The following is a 23,705-nucleotide window of genomic DNA, read 5'->3' as shown; positions in this document are numbered from 1 at the left end:
TTTATGCTCCGTGTCTTCCTGCTGGATAAAAATCACTGACCGCGTCCATCCTAGGACCAGTGATAAAACCTTCATGTACATACGTGTCCAAACATGCTAGATTTTTAACGTGCCATTGGTCGTCTAGTGTAATTTTGTTTGTGTGCGAAATTTAAACCACTGGGGTAAGTGAAATTAAAAGTTTTAAAAATGAAAACTGCATGGGGACTGAGGTGAACCCTAGCATGTCGTTATACAAAGAGGGTTGTCTAAAATTTGATTTTGAAAAATCCTATGCCGATACGTACCTGTTTCATGTTTAACTTGAATAAAAACTAATTAATCTTTTACTAGGCCTACTTTAAATTCCTATAACATGATGTTTTAGGAATTTATTTTATAAAGTACTTATTCAGATCGGACAAAACAAACGGTAGGCCTATACCTTTTCAGTCTGTTTGAATGGCAGCTAGAATATAGATCTATATTGCAAATATTTTTTCATCAACTTGAAAGCCTTACTGGAAATAAGAAAATATTTTGGGAATGTAATCTTTATAATGGCTTACCAAAATATACATATTGCAGTGTACAGACCTCATGTATCGGAAATCTATATAATGTTTTGTCATTAACAATTAAACTACTGGTGATCCGTTGATGGCTAATCCAGATAGAGATGTACACAGAGGAACCTTCAACTTATACAACAACATTGTGAACATTTTTCTGTTCTTTACAACATGAACATTACATACATCAAAGACTCACAGAATCCAAATTAAATTATGTAAAATGTTAAACTCCTGTTATAACCCACTGAACTAAGTTAACTTACACTGATGTACCTTTGTGAATTTTCTGTGCGAAAAGGAAAAAAATTGTATACTTTTTATACCTAATATATATATATATATATCTTAATTTAGTGATAAGATATGAAAACATGATGACTTATGAAGTACCAATGCACTGTTTAGTGGTATCTTTTGCAATTTAGTGGAATATATTTATTCAATATATCTCTGGCTGTATTGCATGGTGGTACGTGTATATTTTGAAGTATTTTACATGTTAGCAAATAGTCAATGTTTGAACCATGTATAAAATGATCCAAGTACTAAAAAGTGCTGCATACAAAAAAAAACCCACAGTTGTACATGTGTGTATTGTTTAATATCATGTTTGTTATATATGTTCAAAAGGGCTCTGATTTGAAATGAATAAATATGCCAAAAAAATGTATGATATGACCAATTCCTGGCAATCAGAAGGTGAAGTTCCTAGAACTTTCATATTTTAAGGTTTTCATAGAGAAATTATAAGCTATATATTATATAAATTGAGGCAATGAATGCTGAATTTTTACTTGATGCTGAGGCATGGTTGATGTAAAAGTCACTAATTTCACTGAATTTTGAAGATCAAAATAGCATCATTAAAGGGATAAAAAAAAAAAAAAAGAATCAGTGGTAGGATGCTGGGTTTTTCTTCTTCCTGAGTTAAAAACCTCTGGATGGAGTTTTTGTCCACTCGGCGAAACTTGGATTCTAACATGCACTTTGCATGGCTCACTTGAGTTATAGAAAATGTACAGTTCTGAAATCTATTTTTCTTCTATAGTTTCATTGAATATATACAGGTTTAACATGCAGGGCTTGAAACTAATTTTTTATGTCACCAGTCCAGCTAGACTGATAGGATTTAATTTCAACCAGTCCACAGAAAAATTTACCAGTCCACCAGAGTTTTTCAGAAATAAATAAACAAATTTCGTTCATGTTATTAAAATAACGGAATTTATCTTGATATGCCTCAGACAGTATTGTAACACTTATGTGAGATTTATATTTACTAATCTGGTTCATCTGATATCTACAGAGGAATGCCAAATGTGTGCTTAAGGTGGGTCCTTAGTCCTGAATTTTTGGGGTTTAGGTAGCATTTTTTTGTTTGGAATCAATAGATTAACATTCAGAGTAATGAAAAAAGGCAAATTAGTTAAGGATTTCCATATTAATTTTCATTACAGTCACTACTGAAGTCATGTACCCCTATGTAGATTTTTATGAAATTCATTGGAAACAGTTATCTGTTGTTATTTTAAAATGAAAAAAGAAATAATAATTTAAATTGCATTTATTTATCAGGAAACATGTCAATAACTAAAACATATTTCATTTTCAATATGTTCATCAAGTTTTAGTATAATAAGTGCAAAATTATTGAATTAGCCTTATTCTCCAAAATGTTAAAAAACAAACTAATATGGACACAACTTCCTTATAGCATGGTTTACATATCATTTTTTCTGTTTATATTAGTAGATGTACATCTGTTATAGTTATTTATGGAAAAAAATCCATACCTTTCCTAAATAATTTCAAATCTATAGCTTCCAGAGTATGTATACCCCAATAAAAAACCTAAGTCTGGCACCATACAGCTGAGCTATTCAAAACCACTGATGGATTAAAATTTTATGTAATTACATGAAAAGACACAGATAATAATTCCTTATCACCTTGATAAAATGTTTGTGAAAAATATAGGAAATCTATTGCATAATGGACTTGATAAATAATTTAACGAAAACAGAGTTATTGTCCTTGGATTCAATATTTTGAAACACATTATTGACTATTCAAATATAACTAAGACTTTTGAAATATTTTATGGCTAACAAGATTTTTTACAATAACTATTGAAAAAGACTCCAACAAAATTTATGTTCCAGTCATTAAATTATTGACTTTGGAAAATCTTATGACATCACAGGAGTGTGGAACAACGTCAAGACTCCATAAGAATGTTTTCCAAAATGACGTTTTAGAAAATTGACCAGTCCCATCGGATTGACTATAACAAATATTGGTCAGTCCGCCAGACTTTTGTTCATTTCCAGCCCAGACATGCAGATGTAGTTATTGTTTTTTTAATAGCGGAAGTCAAAATTATGATAAACATGCATGCTATTTCTTAAAATGTGTAAATAGACAAATTAGTGACCATTTCTAAAACTATACACTGTTCTGATACCATGTAATATATATCATTGACAGAAAGTAACAGTTTAAAGTAATGTAAATATTTGAGCATTAAAATAAATGGCAGAATGAACAATGTAGATTGACGATAAACTTGTTTATGAATTATTGTTTCATAAAATATGCCGTTTTTTGGGTTGTTTTTTTTTCCTTTATGACTTGCAGCTAGGGCCTAGGTGCCTGTCTGACTGTCATACAGGTATTTATAGTGATGATGCAATACAAAAGTATTAATTTGTAGTGCTCATTTCTACCTGGTATTGACAAGCTGATACAGGTATACAGGATGATATTATTTACATCGTACATAGAGTGACTAAATTTTACAATTTTGCAAAAAGGAAAGTAACATCTGATCAGTGATCTTCTTTTGAAAATTCTCAGGTATTTTGTAAAAATGGCAAAAAAGTCTCCAGGATTTCAGTTGGTGATAAAACCATTTGGCTGAGCTAAATATCACATGTATAGTTTATTTGTGATTAATTTTTACAGTTCATAAAGGTTTTATTCAAGAGAATCTTGCAGGAAGCTGGCTCATATTTTGTGAGCAATCAGAATATATCGGAGGGACCTGAAGCAGAATTAGAAAAAAATCAGGAATTTTTTAAACAGATGTGCAATAAGGCTATATTCTAACAGACCATTTCTTATTGGACTGATAAATTTATCTGAGGTCAGATAACCTAATGATTTAACAATCAGAATTAGAGTCGTCTAGCAAATTGTTTTTGTTTTCTGAGTTGCATAATTGTGAATTAATGTACACATGGTATCAATTTCCCTTGTCAGCATTGTAAAAATTAATTTCAGTACGTGTAAATTTTAATTTGATGATTTAATTTTTAAGGATGGGGGAGCCCAAATCTGATGACCTCGAGTCGCATGAAGCTCAGGTATGTATTGAATGCATGCATGGGTTGTTCACTTAGAACAGGAAATCGAGTTCTGTTATTTCTGAAGATGACGAAATCAAGAGAATCATGTTGTCGTGAAAAGATGCTTGTGTTGCGCGCATGCGTTGCTTGATAAAATGTGTGGTATGAATGACTTTGTGTATATTTTGGAATCATGGACTCGCATTTTTGGCGGTTCATGGCTTCAGACTCTGCAAGAAAGGTAATATGAAAAACTATCCATTTCTTTATCATTTGCAAAAAATACTTATGTAAGCAAATTTGCACTTGGTAGGTGCAAATCTGTATGTGCAAAAGCAAATTTTCTGCTCCTGTCTGCAAATGAGGTTGAATTAATGCATTGTAAATTTTTGCATATACATAATCATATCATATCATAATTATTTATAGCATTACCAATGGTAACTATAAGCTTATTTATTGCAACATCAGTTCCCTTGACTTTGCAGATATTTTGAGTCTAAAGTATTTTTAAATATCAAATATGGCTTTAGAATACAACCTGTTGGCAAAAAAGCAAGATATTTCTTGAAGTGACAAAGTAGGGGTTTTCTTCTAATTTTTAACTCAACAGAAACCTAAGGCCACCATTAAATGTTTTGAATAAATGAAACTAAAGATGTGCAGTAATTCATATAAATTTATGTAAGGGAAAGTTCAGTGGAATACCAGCTGTTTCAGACCAAACCAACAATTATTCAGTTGAAAGGTTTGGCACTTTGGCATGTCCGACCAACTGAATCTACTAATGATAGGTCCGGTCAGGTAAAATGTCAATTTACTAGTCCGACTGGTCGTGTTGAAAAAATAAACAGGAATCTTTACTTTAAATCATAAGATATTTCATTCTTAACAACAACAAAAATAACTGTAAAGAGTTTGCGAGCAATTTTGAACCGCATGATGGCATAATCTCTATTTTTAGGCCACACCAATTGTAAAATAGTTCTTCGGATTTTCAAACAAAAAAGTGAGGCGAGAGGGCGAAATTATTTTACAAATATTATTTTTAATTTTGGAGATAAAAATTATGAGGCGAGCGAATACAAGAAATATCAATATTTTAATTGAATTAAGTGTGATTTTAAAAAGCGGGCACCTAAAAATAAAGATCTAAAATCATCAGATATCATTTGTTTACCACATAAACTTAATATTTTTCAACTTTGTTGATATAGTTTACAATAAATAAGATAACGTCTTTTTGAAGCATTTTATTTAAGTTTCATTTCTACAAACTTTCGATTCAGAGATATGCATATTGCTAGGGAGACATCCAGTTTTGACATTCATTGCAAATGCAATATCCATTGCATCGCTTTGAGCATTTTCTTGAATTTTGATATGACATCACCAAACCTTTTGTGAATTTGTCGTTAACTGACGGTCCGGTTTAAAATAGTCATCGATCAGTACCCCTTGCTTGTTGTAAGAGGTGAATAAATGGGACGGTCCTTCAGATAGGACTGCAAAAACTGAGATCCTTGTCACAGCAGGTTTGGCACGATAAAGATCCCTCAGTGCCATAAGCACTGAGCATAGGCCTAAATTTTGCAGCCCTTCACCGGCATTGGTAACGTCTTCATGTGAGTGAAATATTCTTAAGAGAGACTTCAGTCAATATATAGGCTAATCAAACAATCGATCATATGCTATCAATGCTCTCTAAATAGTGACATCGAATAGCGCTTCCAAAGTTTCATCGGCTTCCAGTTCGATTCTAGCATAACGAACAACTTCCAATCCAGTGTTATGAAGTATCGCACATATTAAGATAGACATCATGAATAACTTAACCGTAATTACACTGTTAGGAAATTTCTCGAGAGCCCGCGCTTCTGTCATTTGTCAGCATATACATCAAAGTTATTTGTGCGCTTATTGTAAAAACTAAAAAACATATTTACGGATATTTTTGAACACGCGGGCGGATATCATTTTTTGATAATATTATAATTTGGATTTGTTTCAAATAGAAGCGGCGAATCCGACGAACTAGATTACAAATTGGCATGGCCTTAGTTCTAAATTTAATAAATAAGTCACGGCCGGAAGTGATGTTTTACGACATCTACTCGATGTTAATGTGTGTAAAGTTATGGCTTGCGAGGATGAGTTGTGGCCTGAAGAGAGTAATAGAAAATGCACAGATTTAATCATAGTACCTAAAGTCACATACATATATCAGTACAGGTTCATCAAAGTTTGAAGTTATGCTATTCTCTGATTTGAAAAATTCTCCATATTGATAGAAGTCTCTATTGGTGAATGAAGGTGATTGGAATGTAATTTGCAAAGTTTGGGCCCCCCCCCCCCCCCCCCCTCCCCTTCCCCGTCCTTTTGGCAATTGGCATGCAGATTGAACATGTTTGTTGAAACTCTAATTTTACCAGATAGAACTTGGATATTTAAGGCAAGGATTCAATTATAAGATGCCCAATGCACATTGAAGCTATCTTTGAATCTAAGGATCCGGAGTGCTCTCTGTCCCAGCAATCCATCTGGCATGTTGTGGTCAAATATTTGGATGGTCAATTAATTATCGTAGTTTAATTACAATAGATAATGGGTATTGATGTATCCTCTAACTGTTTGACAATGACCATACTGTAGTCTGTTTAATGGCATGCACCCCTTGAATAAATATTACAGGTACTTTTAAAACCAAAAAAGCATGGTATCCACACTGCAAATTTTAACATTTTAACATGAATATCTAGACTACTGCCTAGACTTCTAGACTTGCACTGTTCCCTTTAGAAAATACAGAATACAGATGTACATGCTCATAAGGCCGTAGCAGTGAGGGTTCTTTATTGTGCCAACACCTACTCAAATTTTAGAGTCATCTGAAATGCCTGTGACATCCACTTCTAATGACAAAGGAATTTTACTATACATATATAATATTAATTATGTCTCCCCTTCCCAGAAGGCGGAGATATTGTTTTAGTGTGAATTCTTCTTCCGCTTCTCATACAAAGTTTGTCCGGACCATAACTTTTTTTGTCTTTTGACATAGGTCTTTGATATTTGGTTTGTGGGTATACCATGATAAGAATGTGTTGCTTACCGTTTTTGATGACCCATGACCTTTTATGTAGAGGTCAAACAATAGATTTTTGTCCGGACCATAAACTTTTTGTCTTTAGACATAGGCCTTTGATACTTTAGACATAGGCTTTGATATTTGGTATGTTGGCAAGTTTGATTTACTGTCACATGTTCACAACACTGTTCCTTGTTTGAAGCACATATACATATAGACGAATGTTATGTGCTGTAAGTCTTAATTTTCCACTTTACAGATGATCCCTAAAAATGTTGTTTTTTAAATCTATGGAAAATGGAAGGGGAGATATCAGTTTTAGTGTGCTAAAACAATTCTTCCTAGTTGTTTTAGATTTCATGTGGCACTTAGACCAAGAATCTAACCTGGGACCAGGTCCCTTTTGTGAAGGGAATGCCCCATCTTGTAGCCTACTGCAACCTGTGAATTGCTCTGATGATAAATTGTGTAACTTATATTAAATTTGATGATTTTCAGGCAGAAAATGAAAGAAAAAAAGAATTGGAAGAAAATGTAACAAGTTCAAATGCAGAGAAAGAAGGGGGACAGGAAACTGGGTCAAGAGAAGAACAGACTGCTCCAGCTACGGTTAGAACAGGAAGTTCTGCCAGGCACACTGACCAACAACCCCAGGCCAGTGGTCAAGCATCAGGTCAAAGTCCATCTCGCATTGTGGTTGCTGAGGAGATCACTGTTGGAATGCCTCTGGTAAGCAGAAAATAGGAGATTACGAGATATATGATATGATGATTTATTTTGGTGGTAGAACTGATGAGTTGCCTTAATTCACTGAGACGTCCTCTCTGCCATTGAACTCCCGGACTGTGTGAAAGATGCCAAAATATCAATATCACTGATATTACTTAGTACTTATTATGAACCTATTCAACTAATTCTCTATTTACATTGCTTTTAAATCTCGTGGGGATCTGGGTTAGAATAGGTCCTCAGTACTACCCCTTGCTTGTCTTAAGAGGTGATTAAATGGGGTAGTCTTTCAAAAACCAAGGCCCCGTGTCACAGCGGATGTGGCACGATAAAGATCCCTCCCTGCTCAAAGGTCGTAAGGACTGAGCATAGGCCTAAATTTTGCAGCCCTTCACCGACAATGGTGATGTCGTCATATGAGTGAAAAAATCTCGAGCGGGACATAAACAATATACAACCAACCAACTTTGCTTTTAAAGTTTAACACAATGAAAATGTTTAAAAGAGTAATCCAAAGTGGAGTTTGTCTACTATGTTCGTAAACCTCCAGGATGTTGGCGTATGATTGCAGTAGTTGCTCGAAATACTGGTACCATGCACACAGACAAAGTAGTTTTCAGTCAGAACACTGTAAAACCAAATAATTTTCAAATACTTTTGAAATAAAATTCAGCAGGCACAGAAATTTTACTCATCACTGGGAACAAGTGCATTATTGCGTTCCCTATCCTGAGCTAATTTGAACCAGTCTAGGACAAGTGGGCGATTAATTTTTATACACCCTGTACTCTACATCTACCATTGATAATCTTATTTGACACAATATTGGTGTAAATACATGTAGTTCCCCCCCCCCTTTTTTTTTTTTTTTTTTTTTAAATCATGCATTTACATGATTTTTCCATCTTTCAGTTCAGACCAAAGAAAGAATTCCTTAAGATCCTGAAAAATGGGGGAGCTGACTGTGATTTTCTCACAAAAAGAGAGGTATGAAATATACATGTATTTCATGGACATTTAGCACAGACAGATGTAGACAGATCATTATATACAATTGTACATGTACTGCAGTAAACGCCAAAGAGTTTTGACCTGCTTTTTGATTTGCAAGAGATGAACAATCTATGACACACAGTCCCGTGTATTGGGAATGCAACTGTCATCAGACCGAGCTAAAGGTTTGAGTGACCAAAATAAAATTACAGGAATAACAACAAAAAACCAGAGTTTCACAATTTATTTTTCGGGGGGAAAGTAATCGAATCATTTCCTGTGTTCATCCTCAGAGGTGCCATCAACAGCTCCATCATTATCCATATATAACAGTGTTTCAAGTTCATCATCCAAATTGATATCATCATCATCCACCACTTCCGAGTCTCTGATATAAAGTTAAACAGGGTTACATGCTTATAACGAATTCATGCTTACAGTGAAATGATTTTTCCTTCCCTGTAGTTGCAAGATATAAAGAATTGCGTTTCTACTGAATCAAAATTATTCGTCCCCATCACTCCATTATAACAGGCTTTCAAGCGGGCCCTTATTTTCTTTAGTTTTCTTCAACAGCCCTTATTTTCCTTATTTGAGCTTTAGAATCCTAAAAAAGCCCTAATAGTTTTTTGTTGAAATTCCTACATTTTCAAATTTTGAAAGTTTAAATAAATTTGACATAAAGTAAGTGTTGGAATTTATTAAATTTAGTCTTGGTATACTTTCAGAAAATGAATATGTTGATTAAATGTACTTCTCAGAAGACATATTGATGGTTATCAGCTATATTCAGCATTGATTGTGAGCCATGGGAGTCCACCTGAATTATATCATGGTTTGTGCTGAATGCCGAATATGGCTGTTGATGACCACTGTTATGATCTTCTGAGTGGGTAATTAGTTTTTGTATTATTGCTCTTGCAAATGGTGAGTAAAACATTTTTTCTTTCCTATTGATTTGTAAATTTAACCCTCATTTTTGTCTAAAAAGCCCTTAAAAATCCTTAACAAAAAGGCCCTTATTTTTTGATAATTTTGCCCTAAAAATGGCCCTTATTTTTTGCAAAATGTCACTTGAAAGCCTGTTATAAGCATGTTTTCCTGTATCTGATTCCAGCCAGCTGTAGGACCTTCTGCCTATTGCTGTCAATGTTGACTAAACACTTGATTCATTTCAACATTTAATTCATCGATTTGAAAGCTTTATAGAGATAGAGACTCTGTCTAATAGAACCATCATTAGACAGTTCGTCCTACATACTGTGAGAGTGAACCGCCCAATCACAAATTTACCGGTTTTGTCAGACGGTCCGATGTCTTTGGTATTTACTGGTATTGTAACGACACATATTTTGTAGGTTTTGTGAATAGATGCCTTGCTGACAATTATAAGTACACATATATGAACTTGCACACAAACAGTATTCCCATGACACCATACTAGTAAGCACGTTCATCAAAAAAAAAAACAACCTTAAAGCAGGGGATTGTAACTCATTGACTTTGCTTGTATCTGTTCAATTAGCTTTGCCGTTATCTGAGAGAATACATTGGTAAGAGGCGGTTGTATAACCCTTATGACCCCAGAGAAGTGAACTGTGGAGATGACGAGCTGGGCCGTGTTTTCGGTGTTCAGAGGTTTACCATATCGGATGTCTTGTAAGTACATTCAACCTTGAGAGATTATTTCAATCTTCTTTAATTTACTAACATTCTGTATGTACAACTAGTAAATATTGCAAATATATTATGAATGAATCTTGAATACTTAATGTTAACTTGTAACGATTGAAAGGTACATGTATGAAGTTTTACAACATCACCTTGCATGACAACAATTTTATTCGTTTAATAGACTATGTTGTCAAGGAAAAGAAAATCTTGGCTACATTTATATGTGTTAATGCAAATAGGCAGCTGATCCAAAGGAATTGTTACCAGCTTCCTGATATGTGTCTAAAAAGGAAGCAAGTGTTGGTATCCAGACCTGCTCCTAGAGACCTATCATCAGAGACAAGTGCTGCCACCACCACACAAGTCACACAGATTCCAGGGGAGGTAAGTCTAGTTTTAAATGGATGAAATATTAAAGTCAAATGATAAGGTAAAAAAAAAATTAATTACTTGGTTCTCAGGGCAGTTTTGTCAAAAATAAATGAGGGAGGGAGATCTTTTTTTTCCCCATTTTATCTCATGAAAAACAGATGAGGGATTTTTTTATTATTTTATTTCAAAACTCCCATTTTTAATTTTTTTTTAATCCAGTGCTCAATAAACGTTGAACAAAGAAATCAAGAGCATTATTTCCTTCTCTTCTTTTTTTCTCTTGCATTTTCTACTTTCTTTCTTCTGTGTGGCAACTGGTGATTAGCCCTACAGCTTTCACAAGTGGGATAAGCCCCTTCAATTAGCTCAACTGTGTCATCTGCACAGTAGTAAAAAGCATATTGGAGGGAATATACCAGCACTAAAACAGGGTTTTGACACAGTCTGAGCAAACTAATATATATAGTACCCAGTGAATCAGATAATGCATTATAATTTCTGTTTCTTGTGTAGTCGACAGATGAAAACACCAGAATTGGGTTGTTTTTAGCTCACCTGAGCTAAAAGCTCAAGTGAGCTTTTCTGATCACCCGTATTCCGGCGTCCGTCTGTAAACTTTTAACATTTTTAACTTCTTCTCAAACACCACTGGGCCAATTTCAACCAAAGTTGGCACAAAGCATCCTTAGGTAAAGGGAATTCTAAATTGATAAAATAAAGGGCCAGGCCACCTTCCAAGGGGAGATAATCAAGAAAAGGTAAAAATAGGGTAGGGTCATTAAAAAATCTTCTTCTCAAGAACCACTGGGCTAGAAAAGATAAAATTTATAGATAAGCTTTATTAGGTAGTGCAGATTCTAAATTGTTAAAATCATGGCCCCCAGGGGTCGGATGGGGCCACAATAGGGGATCAAAGTTTTACATACAAATATATAGGAAAAATCTTTAAAAATCTTCTTCTCAAGAACCACTGTGCCAGAAAAGCTGAGATTTATATGAAAGCTTCCTTATATAGTACAGATTCTAAATTGTTAAAATTCTGGCCCCCGGAGGTCGAATGGGGCCACAATAGGGGATCCAAGTTTTACAGGGCTCAACATTAACTTTTTTTCCTATTTGTCCATTCGGACAAGAGACAAAGATATTTACTTGTCCGAACTTCAACTTCACTTGTCCGAAAAAATTTTATAAAAAGGATCTAATATCGTCAACTTGAAAACTGTATTTAATTTACTTAATATATAGTCTATTTTTATACCTGCTTGGTTGATTTTTTTTTTTTCTTATTCTCTTGATAAAAACTAGAACTGTCCTAATGGGACTAATACCCCCCGCGGGGCATATAAGATGATGGGAAATATTTAATGCAAGCACATTGGATATTTTCACATTATCTACAGGGCAATCAATGTGAATGCAGAAGTGTATATTCTACAGTACAGCAGTACATGAAATATTAAAAATATGCTTAATATAAACAATGAATACTATCTGGCACATTTTAGGCTGTATGATTGCAAATCCCTGGTCAACTCTTCTAGTCTTTAGTTTATATTCACTTTGTTAAAGATCATTATGTTATGCCAACTTTACTTTGTCATTGATTTTGTCAGTAAATAAATGACATTAGTATATATAGAAGATGTGCATAAAGTTTGAATGAAATATGTCCAGCGGTATTAGAAATAAACTTCGGACAAATTGCGTCTTCGGACAAATGGACGGACGGACAAAGTGATTCCAGTATACCCCCCGAAACTTCGTTTGCGGGGGGTATAACAACAAACGCATAAAACAAAATTTGATCTAGACTTCCCATCTTGAATCAATGACTTCGTAAGATCCATGGATGCATTCTCTCACCAGAGGGCACGCTACATTGTGGAGCGTAGCGTAACACCTTCTGGTGAGAGATTGCCATAGATGAATGAAAGTAGTACGCAATAAGTGAACACCAATCCCGATTGAGTTTGACTCAGCTAGTTTACATAGCGATCGAACTTCATTTTACATGAACTTCCGACTCTCAACTACCGATAAACTTTTCACAAAATTGTTTGGAGACTTCTTTACATAAAAAAGCACTTGTCCAATCGGACAAGTGCCCATCAATATTCACTTGTCCGAAATGTTTTTCCACTGGTACCGGACAAGCGGGCAAACGTAAATGTTGACCCGTTTTACATACAAATATATAGGAAATTTTTTTTAAAATCTTCTTCTCAAGAACCACTAAGCCAGAAAAGCTGATATTTACATGAAAGCTTTCTGACATAGTGCAGATTCAAGTTTGTTCAAATCATGGCCCCTGGGGGTTGGATGGGGCTACAAGGGGGGATCAAAGTTTTACATACAAATATATAGGGACATTCTTTAAGAATCTTCTTCTCAAGAACCACTGAGCCAGAAAAGCTGATATTCACATGAAAGCTTTCTGATATAGTGCAGATTCAAGTTTGTTCAAATCATGGCCCCTGGGGGTAGGATGGGGCCACAAGGGGGGATCAAAGTTTTACATACAAATATATAGGAAAAATCTTCAAATATCTTCTTCTCGTGAACCATTGGGCCAAAGAAGTTCACATTTACAAGAAAGCTTTCTGACATAGTGTAGATTCAAGTTTGCAAAAACTATGGCCTCCAGGGGAAGGTTGGGGCCATGATAAGGACTACGGTTTTACATGCAAATATATATAGAAAGTCTTCTGATATGGACCAAGGTGACTCAGGTGAGCGATGTGGCCCATGAGCCTCTTGTTTTATCCAAGTATGCATAATTGCTGTAAGCCTATGTCATCTTTGTGTTTAAGGCGTAAATCACTTATCAAAACATGCCATTCATGATGATTCAGATTTCAGTGTTTCTACTTTCGTTTTGATATGGCACTCAATTTTGCTGAGTTTGTTCAGTTTATTCCAGCACATACCGTCCTTTATTATATACCCATCAATGTATCGTTTGTTGATACTGTGGATTTCACAGCGTGTGATCCGGTTTTCCAGATCACCACACTGTGGTTTTCTGATTCCGTATCAGTATCCTCTGAAACTGATGCCGTCACAATGACATCACAATGCATCAACGCAACGTTATTTGTGGAAAATATTGACCGTGTCACAAAACAAAACTACGTACACAAAACATAATTTCATGGTATGTCTGTGTTTTTGATAATTTGGATTACATTTATCATCTTATAAATGTGGATTTAAAATGCAGAAGGGGATATATAATAAATTTATCATTACTACAGTAACTTGATCCAAAGAGTTGGATCACGTCTCGTTGACAGGCGCGGATCATCAGATCAAACTCGATGCTTCGCGTCTCGTGTGATCTGATGATCCGCGCCTGTCAACTCGACGTGATCCGACTCTTCGGATCAAGTTACTGTAGTAATAATATATATTTATCGTCATTTGGGCGCCAGAGGTGCATTATCGATTATCTCTTAAAGTTGATCGTAAACCCCAAAATGTTCTCTTAAAATTGTCCGTCTTTGTTTTTATAGACAAAATGTTGTGGCAAAGGCGACAACATGGGCTAGATATGGGGGTCGCCATTACTCAAACCAAACTATGTATGGCGCGATTTGATTGCACGTGTCTGTATCATCCAGACGTTTGTCAAACATTTTACTGACGGGAGTATCTAAAATGTGGTCAGGGTTTCCGAATTTTTTTTAGCATCCTACGAGCGCATGAGAGAAATTTTATTTTATTCATGGGTAATGCGCATTGTTAAAAGAGATGTAGGCGGGCCTGAGAACCAAGTAATTAATTATTTTAGGCCTAAACAGGAATAAAGGATTTGTCAAAAAGACAATACACTCAAACAGGATATATTGATCATGGTTTCAATTGCGTGGATTTTCCAGAGACGTAGCCCTGTGGTTTGTATAAACCTGAGTAGGCCGACTTCCATCATAACTAGTAGCACGAGTCCGTCCACTTCAGGAGGAGCCTCTGTGCAGTCCACCTCTGTGCTTTCCACATCCACCTCATCACAAGGCAGGACCTCGCGGACCACTTCATCACAAAGCAGGACCTCGCGGAGCACCTCATCACAAGGCGCTACATCGAAAGAGAGCAGGAGACAAAAACGGAGGCCAAAAAGGAGGCAGAAACCAAAACAAAAAAAAGCTGAGAAAGGTTGCACGGGTAAGAGATGAGTTAGTTATCACGGTCCAGTTACACGAAAGTTCGTTAGGTTTGACTGACAGTTAACTATATAAATGTAAAGTTAACTGTCAGTTAAAGTGAACTAACCTTTGTCAACTGCACCCTGCACTCTTCTTATTGAAAAAGGAAGATGGACAGATGAGTGGGGTTTTGGGTTTTTATGCCCCCCTTTGAAAAAGAGGGGGCATATTGTTTTGCACCGGTCGGTCGGTCGGTCTGTCGGTCGGTCTGTAGACCATGTGTTGTCCGCTATATATCTTGAGAACCATTCACTTGATGATAATGATATTTCATATGTGGGTTAGTTATGAGTAGAAGAGAATCCCTATTGTTCAAAAGGTCAAGGGTCAATCTACTCTGGACATAGGAATATAATGTCCGCTCAATATCTTGAGAACTCTTTGCTTGAAAGACATCAAACTTGGCACACTGGTACATCCTAAGGAGTAGATGACCCCTATTGATTTTGAGGTCATATGGTCAAAGGTCAAGGGTCAAACTGGGCATAGGAATATACTGACCATTCAATGTCTAGAGAACCCTTTGCTTGACAGACATCAAACTTGGTACGCCAGTACATCTTCAGAAGAAAATGACCCCCATTGATTTTGAGGTCACATGGTCAAAGGTAAAGGGTCAAACTGGACATAGGAATATACTGTCCGTTAAATATCCCAAGAACCCTTTGCTTGACAGACATCAAACTTGATACACTGGTACATCTTCAAGAGAAGATGACCCCTATTGATTTTGAGGTCACATGGTCAAAGGTCAAGGGTCAAACGTGACATGGGAATATACTGTCTGCTCAGTATCTTGAGAACCCTTTTCTTGACAGACATCAAACTTGGTACACTGATACGACTTCAGGAGAAGACGACCAATATTGATTTTGAGGTCACATGGTCAAAGGTCAAGGGTCACACTAGACAGGAATATACTGTCCGTTCCATATCTCGAGAAGCCTTTGCTTGACAGACATTAAACTTGGTACACTGGTACATCTTCAGGAGAATATGACACCTATTGATTTTGAGGTCGCGTGGTCAAAGGTCGAGGGTTAAACTGTACATAGGAATATACTGTCCGCTCAATATCTTGAGAACCCTTTGCTTGACAGACATCAAACTTGGTACACTGGTACATCTTCAGGAGTTGATGACCCCTATTGATTTTTAGGTCACATGGTCAATCCACTTTTGACATAGGAAGATATTGTCTGCTCAATATTTTGAATTGATGATACTACTCTCAATTAAATGATGTGTGTGTGTATAACCCTTTTCAATTTTGCACCATGGGGGGCATATGTGTTTTACAAACATCTCTTGTTTTTTTAAATGTTGATATATAGTAAATGTTATTGAAAATGTTTATTACAGCTCATTTTCTTCATTCACCACTTTTTCAGACCAAAACCAGCCTAGTACATCAGGGAATTCCTTTGAAAATCCTGCCCCTATGTACATAAAGGTCAAAGTGGAGACAGAGTCCGACAGCGATCAAATGAGTATTCAGGTAATCTTCAAGATATGTGTACATATAATATGAGTTTATTCATTGAATTTGAAGACTTAAAATATTGTGAGTAAAATTCCTTAAATTGCCATGTTAAGGTAGTACTCTACATCGTCATAATGGCTGACTTCCTTTAAAAACATGGATGACAAAATCGATATCGGCAATATAAAACTTTTCCTTTTCTATTTAAATACCTAGCCGAGTAGCTCAGTAGGTTAGAATACCGACTGCTGAACTGTAGGTTGCAGGTTCGAGTCCAGCAGGGGTTTTAATTTTTTTTTCAGATTACCTTCTACTAAAACTGTATTTTTTGACAAAATAAAGTAAATTTGAAAATTTTCAAATTCAAAATATTTTTGTACATATCCTACACTTTTCATCTACATCAAATTTCTCTGGTGTAGCATACCTCCTTAATGTTAAATTTATAATTGGTGATGGCTTATCATGAATGATATCTCATGTGAAAATGGTTTGTAGATTGTACATTCAAATTCATTTTGTGCAATTCTTTTATGTTCATAACAGTAAGGCCAAAACAAGTTAATTACTTGGTTCTCAGGCCAATTTCATAAAAATTGATGAGAATGGATTTTTTCTTTTATAAAAAACGGATAGGGATTTTTTTATACGCATGTTGAAAACAGGACATATTATGGTATGTCTCTGTCATTCTGTCTGTCTGGACCTTGTGGGCAGGATACAGACTGAACCGTAAGCTCCAGGATTTTACAACTTGGTACATTTGATCACCATGATGAAAGGAAAACGTTTGTTGTTTTTCAAAGTCAGGGGTCAAGGTCATAGTATCACAAAGTAGAAAAACCGTGTGGGCAGGATACAAACCGAAACGTAAGCTCCAGGATATTGCAACTTGCTACATTTGATCTCCATGATGAGAGGAAGATGTCTGTTGTTTTTCACGGTCAAGGTCGCAGTGTGACTTAGTAGGAAAACCTTGTAGGCAGTATACAGACCGAACTGTTGGGGCTAGGACTGTCAAACTCGGTACACATACACCTTATGCCAAGTGGAGGATGCATATTATTTCCAAAGGTCTAGGTCATCATAGTAGCAGGATACAGACCGACCTGTTGGGACTAGTACCACAAAACTTGATACACATACAATGTACATCTTATGCTAAGTGAAAATATTACATAGAGATTACATGATTGGTCTGTTTTTACATGTCACACCCTGATGATTGCTGATACTACCTGAAGCCAAGTTCTACAAATCATGGTGTAAGAAAAACACCCTATATTAGCTTTTCACTGGTGTATTATATATACCGTTGGCAGTACTCTTATTTTCAAAGAAGAGGGGCATATTGCTTTGCACCTGTCAGTCGGGCGGTAGACCGCATATTGTCCGCTCATTATCTTGAGAACCATTCACTTGATCATAATAATATTTCATATGTGGGTTGGTTATGAGTAGAAGAGGACCCCTATTGTTTTTCAGGTCAAAAGGTCAAGGGTCAATCTACTCTGGACATAGGAATACACTGTCTGCTCAATATCTTCAGAACCCTTTGCTTGACAGACATCAAACTTGGTACACTGGTACATCCTAAGGAGTAGGTAACCCCTATTGATTTTGAGGTCACATGGTCCAATTTTCACGAAAAACGTTGTGAAGCACAGGCCCTTCGGGCCTCCCAGTATAATAGTTTTGCAAGCCTGAACAATATTTTAATGGCCCAAAATGTTTTTTCTAATTTGATCACTTGTCATTTGCAAGGTGTTCCATGCTGATTCTACACTATAGATACATGTATGTTCTACTGTAGGAAAATACATATCAAGATGATCATAGTTAGAGAACAACTGACATTAGAAGGATTATCTTATTTTATTTTTCAACATATTAATCTCGCAGATACATCAGCAGCTCATGTTCTACTTTGTTTTGTAAACATAACGTACAAGACATTTTGTTTTCTCCAGAATTAAATCTTAGCAAAGGTCCACCCTCGGTCCAATGGGGCATGAATTTTCGTTCTCTTTTCTCCTTGTACGACCGTTTTGTATTTTTATTTGGATCTGATGGTTGTGATTGCGAAATACGCTTGTGAGGTCTGGAATTTCACGGACGAACCCCCTCCCTACACGGACACTGGAAGTTAATGTAAATATATAGTATGTGTATTTTTTATACATGCACATACTATATATTTACATTAACTTCCAGTGCCCTTGCCTCCCTATACTTCAGAAAAGGCAGCATGGTTGATCGTTTTTCGATGCAAAATTTCACTGCTAAGTCCTGACAAAGTCTGAGTCAATCTCACGCTTTATTTGTAATATATACAAAACATACAATAAAACATTTACAGGCCCGCCGGACTCCTGGGTTAAATATTTTTAGAAGCCCAATCCCGATTTTACTGGCCTTGGGCATCGGGCCACGGTTAACATCGAAGACTGATGGTCAAGGGTCAAACTGGACATAGGAATATACTGACCACTCAATGTCTGAAGAACTCTTTGCTTGACAGACATCAAACTTGGTGCACTGGTATATCTTTAGGAAAAGATGACCCCTATTGATTTTGAGGTCACATGGTCAAAGGTCAAGGGTCAAACTGGACATTGGAATACTGTCCGCTCAATATCTTGAGAACCCTTTGCTTGACAGACATCAAACTTTGTACACTGGTACAGCTTCAGGAGAAGATGACCCATATTGATTTTGAGGTCACATGGTCAAAGGTCAAGATTCAAACTGGACATAGGAATATGCTGGCCGCTCAATATCTTGAGAACCCTTTGCTTGACAGACATCAAAATTGGTACACTGGTACCTATCGGGAGAAGATGACCCCTATTGATATTGAGGTCACATGGTCAAAGGTCAATGGTTTAACTGGACATAATATATTGTTTCCTATATTTTAAGAATTATTTGCTGGATTGACACCAAACTTGGTACACTGGTGCAGCATAAGGAGTAGATGACCCCTATTGATTTTTAGGTCACATGGTCGATCCACTCTTGACATAGGAAGATATTTTCTGCTCAATATTTTGAATTGATGATACTGCTATCAATTAAATGATGTGTGTGTATAACCCTTTTCAATTTTGCACCATGGGGGGCATATGTGTTTTACAAACATCTCTTGTTCATTCTAAACTTACAACTTTTTAAACGGTTCCAGCATAGAGATAGCATTGGAAAAACCGTTGTCTTTTTTGTATCTGTACAGATATTAACGCCATTGCGATGAAACATTTAGAACTACGCAACCTTGCTGACCATTTGCGATATTTTAACTGTTTACACAAAACATTGGGATGACCTAGATGGGTTAATGTGGTTTTTAGACAAATGCAGACGGGCCTGAGAACCAAGTAATTAATTTTTAGGCCTAAAATATAGTAGAGATATCGGTGAAAATGAAGGATTTTTAATGATCAATCCAAAATTTAAATTGTATGATTTTAAAAATTTATTAGACATCGACTTTAAAGCAGAGGAACTAAATAAATTTTCTGTACCAAACAGCAAGACGGATCTTCCAGCAAGATTGAGGACTCATCTGATGACCTGTGGTTGCTGGAAGAAGAGGGTCGCCAAGCTTCGGACACATTTTCCATTGAGTACGAGTTGGAGGACTCTGAGCCATCAGATATCCTGTCCGAGTCCTCCTCTGTAGCCTCAGGCCAGGTCAGTCAGGTGTTCAGAGCTCCCCTCAGACTCGATTTAGTTCTCCTGATCTAAATTCATGTGTGTTATCTTAATATTTTCCACTTCCCCAGAACCAGTAGATCAATGTCGGTCGTATTCGCTACAAACAAAACACGCCCCATTACAAGGTTAGATGATATAAAGGAAAAAGTGAAAATAAGGTGTGGTCTTCAAAAATGTTCCAAGCCTGCTCCTGAAACTACTGAGACAGAAATGTTGAAATGTCTGTGACAGCGTCCTGATATAGTGGAGATCTATGCAAGTTCATTCTCATATAACCAAGATATGGCCTGGATTTCTCGAAATAAACTGAAGTCAAAATTTGGACTTAAGTCTGAGATTTTACTAAAATTTTGACTGCTGAAATACTTAAAACTGTATGATCCGATGTTCATGTATTATTTTTGTACATAATTACTTTCAAGCAGATTAATTAGTGTTAAAATTTATTAACTTTTCCTTAATTACATGCTTGAAAACATTTGCATGTAAAAGAAAACGGTGAAAAGATTATTTAGAAAGTAAACAGTGTGGTACACATAAAATCATCCGGAACACCTAAGGCCTTTCACAGAAAACACTGTTTTTCAGTGAAAGGCTTGAGGTATTACAGATGACGCTTAAATTATACAATGTTAGGCGTCTATAAATAGACCCACGCTTGTCAGGGGAATCCCAACATGATTTATTAACTCGGACGCAAATGTCTAATTTTAAGACTGAAAGAGCGTAAAACAACGAATTACTAAGAGGTATTTGATATTTTTATTTCTATTAAACTTATGGCATGGTACTGTTGTAACAAAATACACAGCTTTACACAGATAAGACCACCGATGATCTGAAAGTCTGAACTGGTCTCGTGACTGTCACTTGAAATGGCAGAGTGATGCGGTTGTTTGTAAACACCGATTTAAAATCAAATAATTTTGGTTAAAACAGGTGAAATAATATACGACATGTCATACAGCCTCATAACTACATACTTGCGATGATTTAATAGCATTTTTACAAGATGGTAAAAAATTGTCGTAATTCAGACCATACAACTTTAAGTTTGAGGGTTGTTGTTTTTTTGAGAAATCCAAGCATGGCCACAGTAGAGGTCTGACGTAATGCTTGAAATTACAATACATGTATAATAAATTTTCTCAAGAACAACAAGGCTACAGTGTGTCAGAGAAGTTTGCAATGTTCAGACATCCTCATGTTGTTTTCAACTCAACTTTGTTTGAGCTATGGCCCCAGGACATTGGCTTGGAGGCAAAACAGGGGATGCAAGTATTGCATAGGAATGCAAGAATAACCTTTTAATGATGAACAACTGATTAGATCTGCTGATGAATAACAAGAGTGATTCAGTTTGTAGTGTAAAGGAGGTTTGATCTAACTCGGATCCACCAGTAATAGGATGATGTTAATGTTTACATAGATATATAAAACAATTTTAAAAGTTCCTTCTCAATGACAACAGAACCCCAGGTAGAGTTAATTTTGTTCCCAGTAATGTGCGGTGTGGTTGAGTTTGGCCTAAAGAAGGTCTCACCTAAAACACCAAATTTTTCAAACAATGATCCCCAAATGATAAAGAAGGTAGACCAGAAAGATGCAAAAAAGTAAGCATATCAAATTAGGGGAGGATGTTTATGATAAGATGTGTCATCAAACCAACAAGGCTATCTAATTATAATAAGCAAATTTTATACAAGAATCTAAATTTACATCGCAAAATAGATTCAAACTTCTCTCAGTCATAATCCCTGGACCAAGAGTGGGTTACAATAGAGTTGAAAATATATCCATCTAATTGCTGTGTCTGTCTGTGTGTCTGTCTGTCCATATTTCTGTGATGCAAAATCTCCAGAATTCCATGTATTTAATCTACAGATTTCATATTCAGTATGGAAAATGGTCAGAGGACAACAATGAGGTCAGAAGGTCAATGTCAGATGAAGGATGATGTGATTTAATTTCTCTGATATTTTTTAATCTAAAGATTTCATATTCAGTATGTAAGTGGACACTGGTCAGAAGAAGATACCAAAGATTTTGAGGTCAGAAGGTCATCACAACAGATATTGACTGTGGGATTGTGTGACATAACTACAGCATTGACAATACGTATTCAGTATGTAAGTGGACAATGGTCAGAGGGAGACACCTGTAAATGTTTAGGTCACCAGGTCAAAGGTCAAGATCACAATGAGAAAATGACTGGAATTGTTTGGCATGGTAACTCGAGTAATGTTCAACCTGCAGACATCATATTTGTTACAAAGGTAGGTCAAAGAAAGATACCTTCAGATTTTAGATCAAAGGTCAAGGTCACCTTTGCACCGCTTGACGTGATAAAACGGACAGATGCTTGTAAGTACTTTAACACAATATATACAGTCAGACCCATCCTTGTAGTCATCCATTCATTGTTATCTTCTGTTTTCAGATCTCCCTGCAAGTTTTTATGCATATTTAATCCATTTTCAGAGGCCACTTTTATGTTTTCTTTAAATTCTTTTGTGGATTGTGTATTAACAAATCCGCCAATTTTTTTTTAAAATCATAATTTGGTCAGGTTGGAGTCCTAATAATGAATGAATATTATATGATTTTAATTTGATGGGGCGACCAAAGAAAATATTTATGTACAGTCCACTAAATTAGATCCCATAGACCACAGTATTATTGTTTAGTCACGTAGTTCCTCCCCTAATTAGAGGGTAGAGGTTCTGACTCGAGGGCAGGGCCAAACTTGGTATATATAGTGAATACCGTATATACTCGCCTATAAGTCGGATTTTTTGGGAGTCAATTTTTGGTCCAAAACTCTATGTCCGACTTATAGGCGCGTCCTAAGAAGATTGGTATTTTTCTAGGCGGCGTAATGTAGTGTTTTTTAAACAACTCCGACGATTATCATGGACTACCACACAAATGATTATTGTACACAAATATCTAGACATTTACATATTTTTATCTTGTTAAAAATTATTTACATACTGGTAACGAATACTTTCAATTCAACTAATCTATCGTTTATCGGTAAAATTAAATTACGAACACGATTTAATATTGAAATATTCATATGTATACTGGCTGAAATATATTTCATAAAAGATTGAATATTGTTAACAGATAATTTAGATCATCATTCTTGACTCTTAAAAACTCTATTGTTGATACATTGAATTATACCGGAACCCCACCATAACCGTGAGGCGCATGCCGCTAAGTAAACACGCTGTCAGGTACTGGTAATTAGGAGATCATAATTGCGTAGGTAAACAAGGGATCAATGTCCATAACAGATCAAGGGGTGCGTTTAAACCCCAAACAGATATGGCTTGGATATTGAGCACCTCATAATTATTAATTTCTCAAAATATTTTTTGAAACTATAGGTAAAAAAGAGCATTGACTTGAAATTGTCAACCGATTCTGACAAAAATTTGTACCGACTTATAAGCGGGTCAATGGCAAATTTCTACAAAATAACCTTAAAAAATACAATGAACTTATAGGCGGACCGACTTATAGGCGAGTATATACGGT

General features: G+C 35.9%; 1 protein-coding gene across 4 annotated transcripts in view; it reads left to right on the top strand.

Annotated features, from left to right (window-relative positions):
- LOC125674601 (E3 ubiquitin-protein ligase Mdm2-like) overlaps nucleotides 1–23,705 on the top strand; it is a 34,634-nt gene that overhangs the window by 292 nt on the left and 10,637 nt on the right. Inside the window, exons 1-10 of one of the 4 annotated variants that reach the window (XM_056160510.1) lie at nucleotides 1–164; nucleotides 3,874–3,919; nucleotides 7,488–7,718; nucleotides 8,631–8,705; nucleotides 10,237–10,370; nucleotides 10,625–10,769; nucleotides 14,636–14,918; nucleotides 16,351–16,457; nucleotides 19,974–20,135; nucleotides 22,166–22,435. The exon at nucleotides 1–164 is cut by the window's left edge and continues 289 nt beyond it. In XM_056160510.1, the coding sequence (XP_056016485.1) occupies nucleotides 3,875–3,919; nucleotides 7,488–7,718; nucleotides 8,631–8,705; nucleotides 10,237–10,370; nucleotides 10,625–10,769; nucleotides 14,636–14,918; nucleotides 16,351–16,457; nucleotides 19,974–20,135; nucleotides 22,166–22,435 (1,452 nt within the window). In that variant the 5' untranslated portion in view covers nucleotides 1–164; nucleotide 3,874. The remainder of the gene's footprint in view (nucleotides 165–3,873; nucleotides 3,920–7,487; nucleotides 7,719–8,630; nucleotides 8,706–10,236; nucleotides 10,371–10,624; nucleotides 10,770–14,635; nucleotides 14,919–16,350; nucleotides 16,458–19,973; nucleotides 20,136–22,165; nucleotides 22,436–23,705) is intronic. The other 3 variants (XM_056160509.1, XM_056160512.1, XM_056160511.1) reach the window with 3 other exon arrangements.

The sequence above is a fragment of the Ostrea edulis genome, chromosome 3, assembly GCF_947568905.1.
Source record: "Ostrea edulis chromosome 3, xbOstEdul1.1, whole genome shotgun sequence".
Taxonomy (NCBI): Eukaryota; Metazoa; Mollusca; class Bivalvia; order Ostreida; family Ostreidae; genus Ostrea; species Ostrea edulis.
Note: the sequence above shows the minus strand (reverse complement) of the source record. Positions and strands in the feature narration are given on the sequence as shown.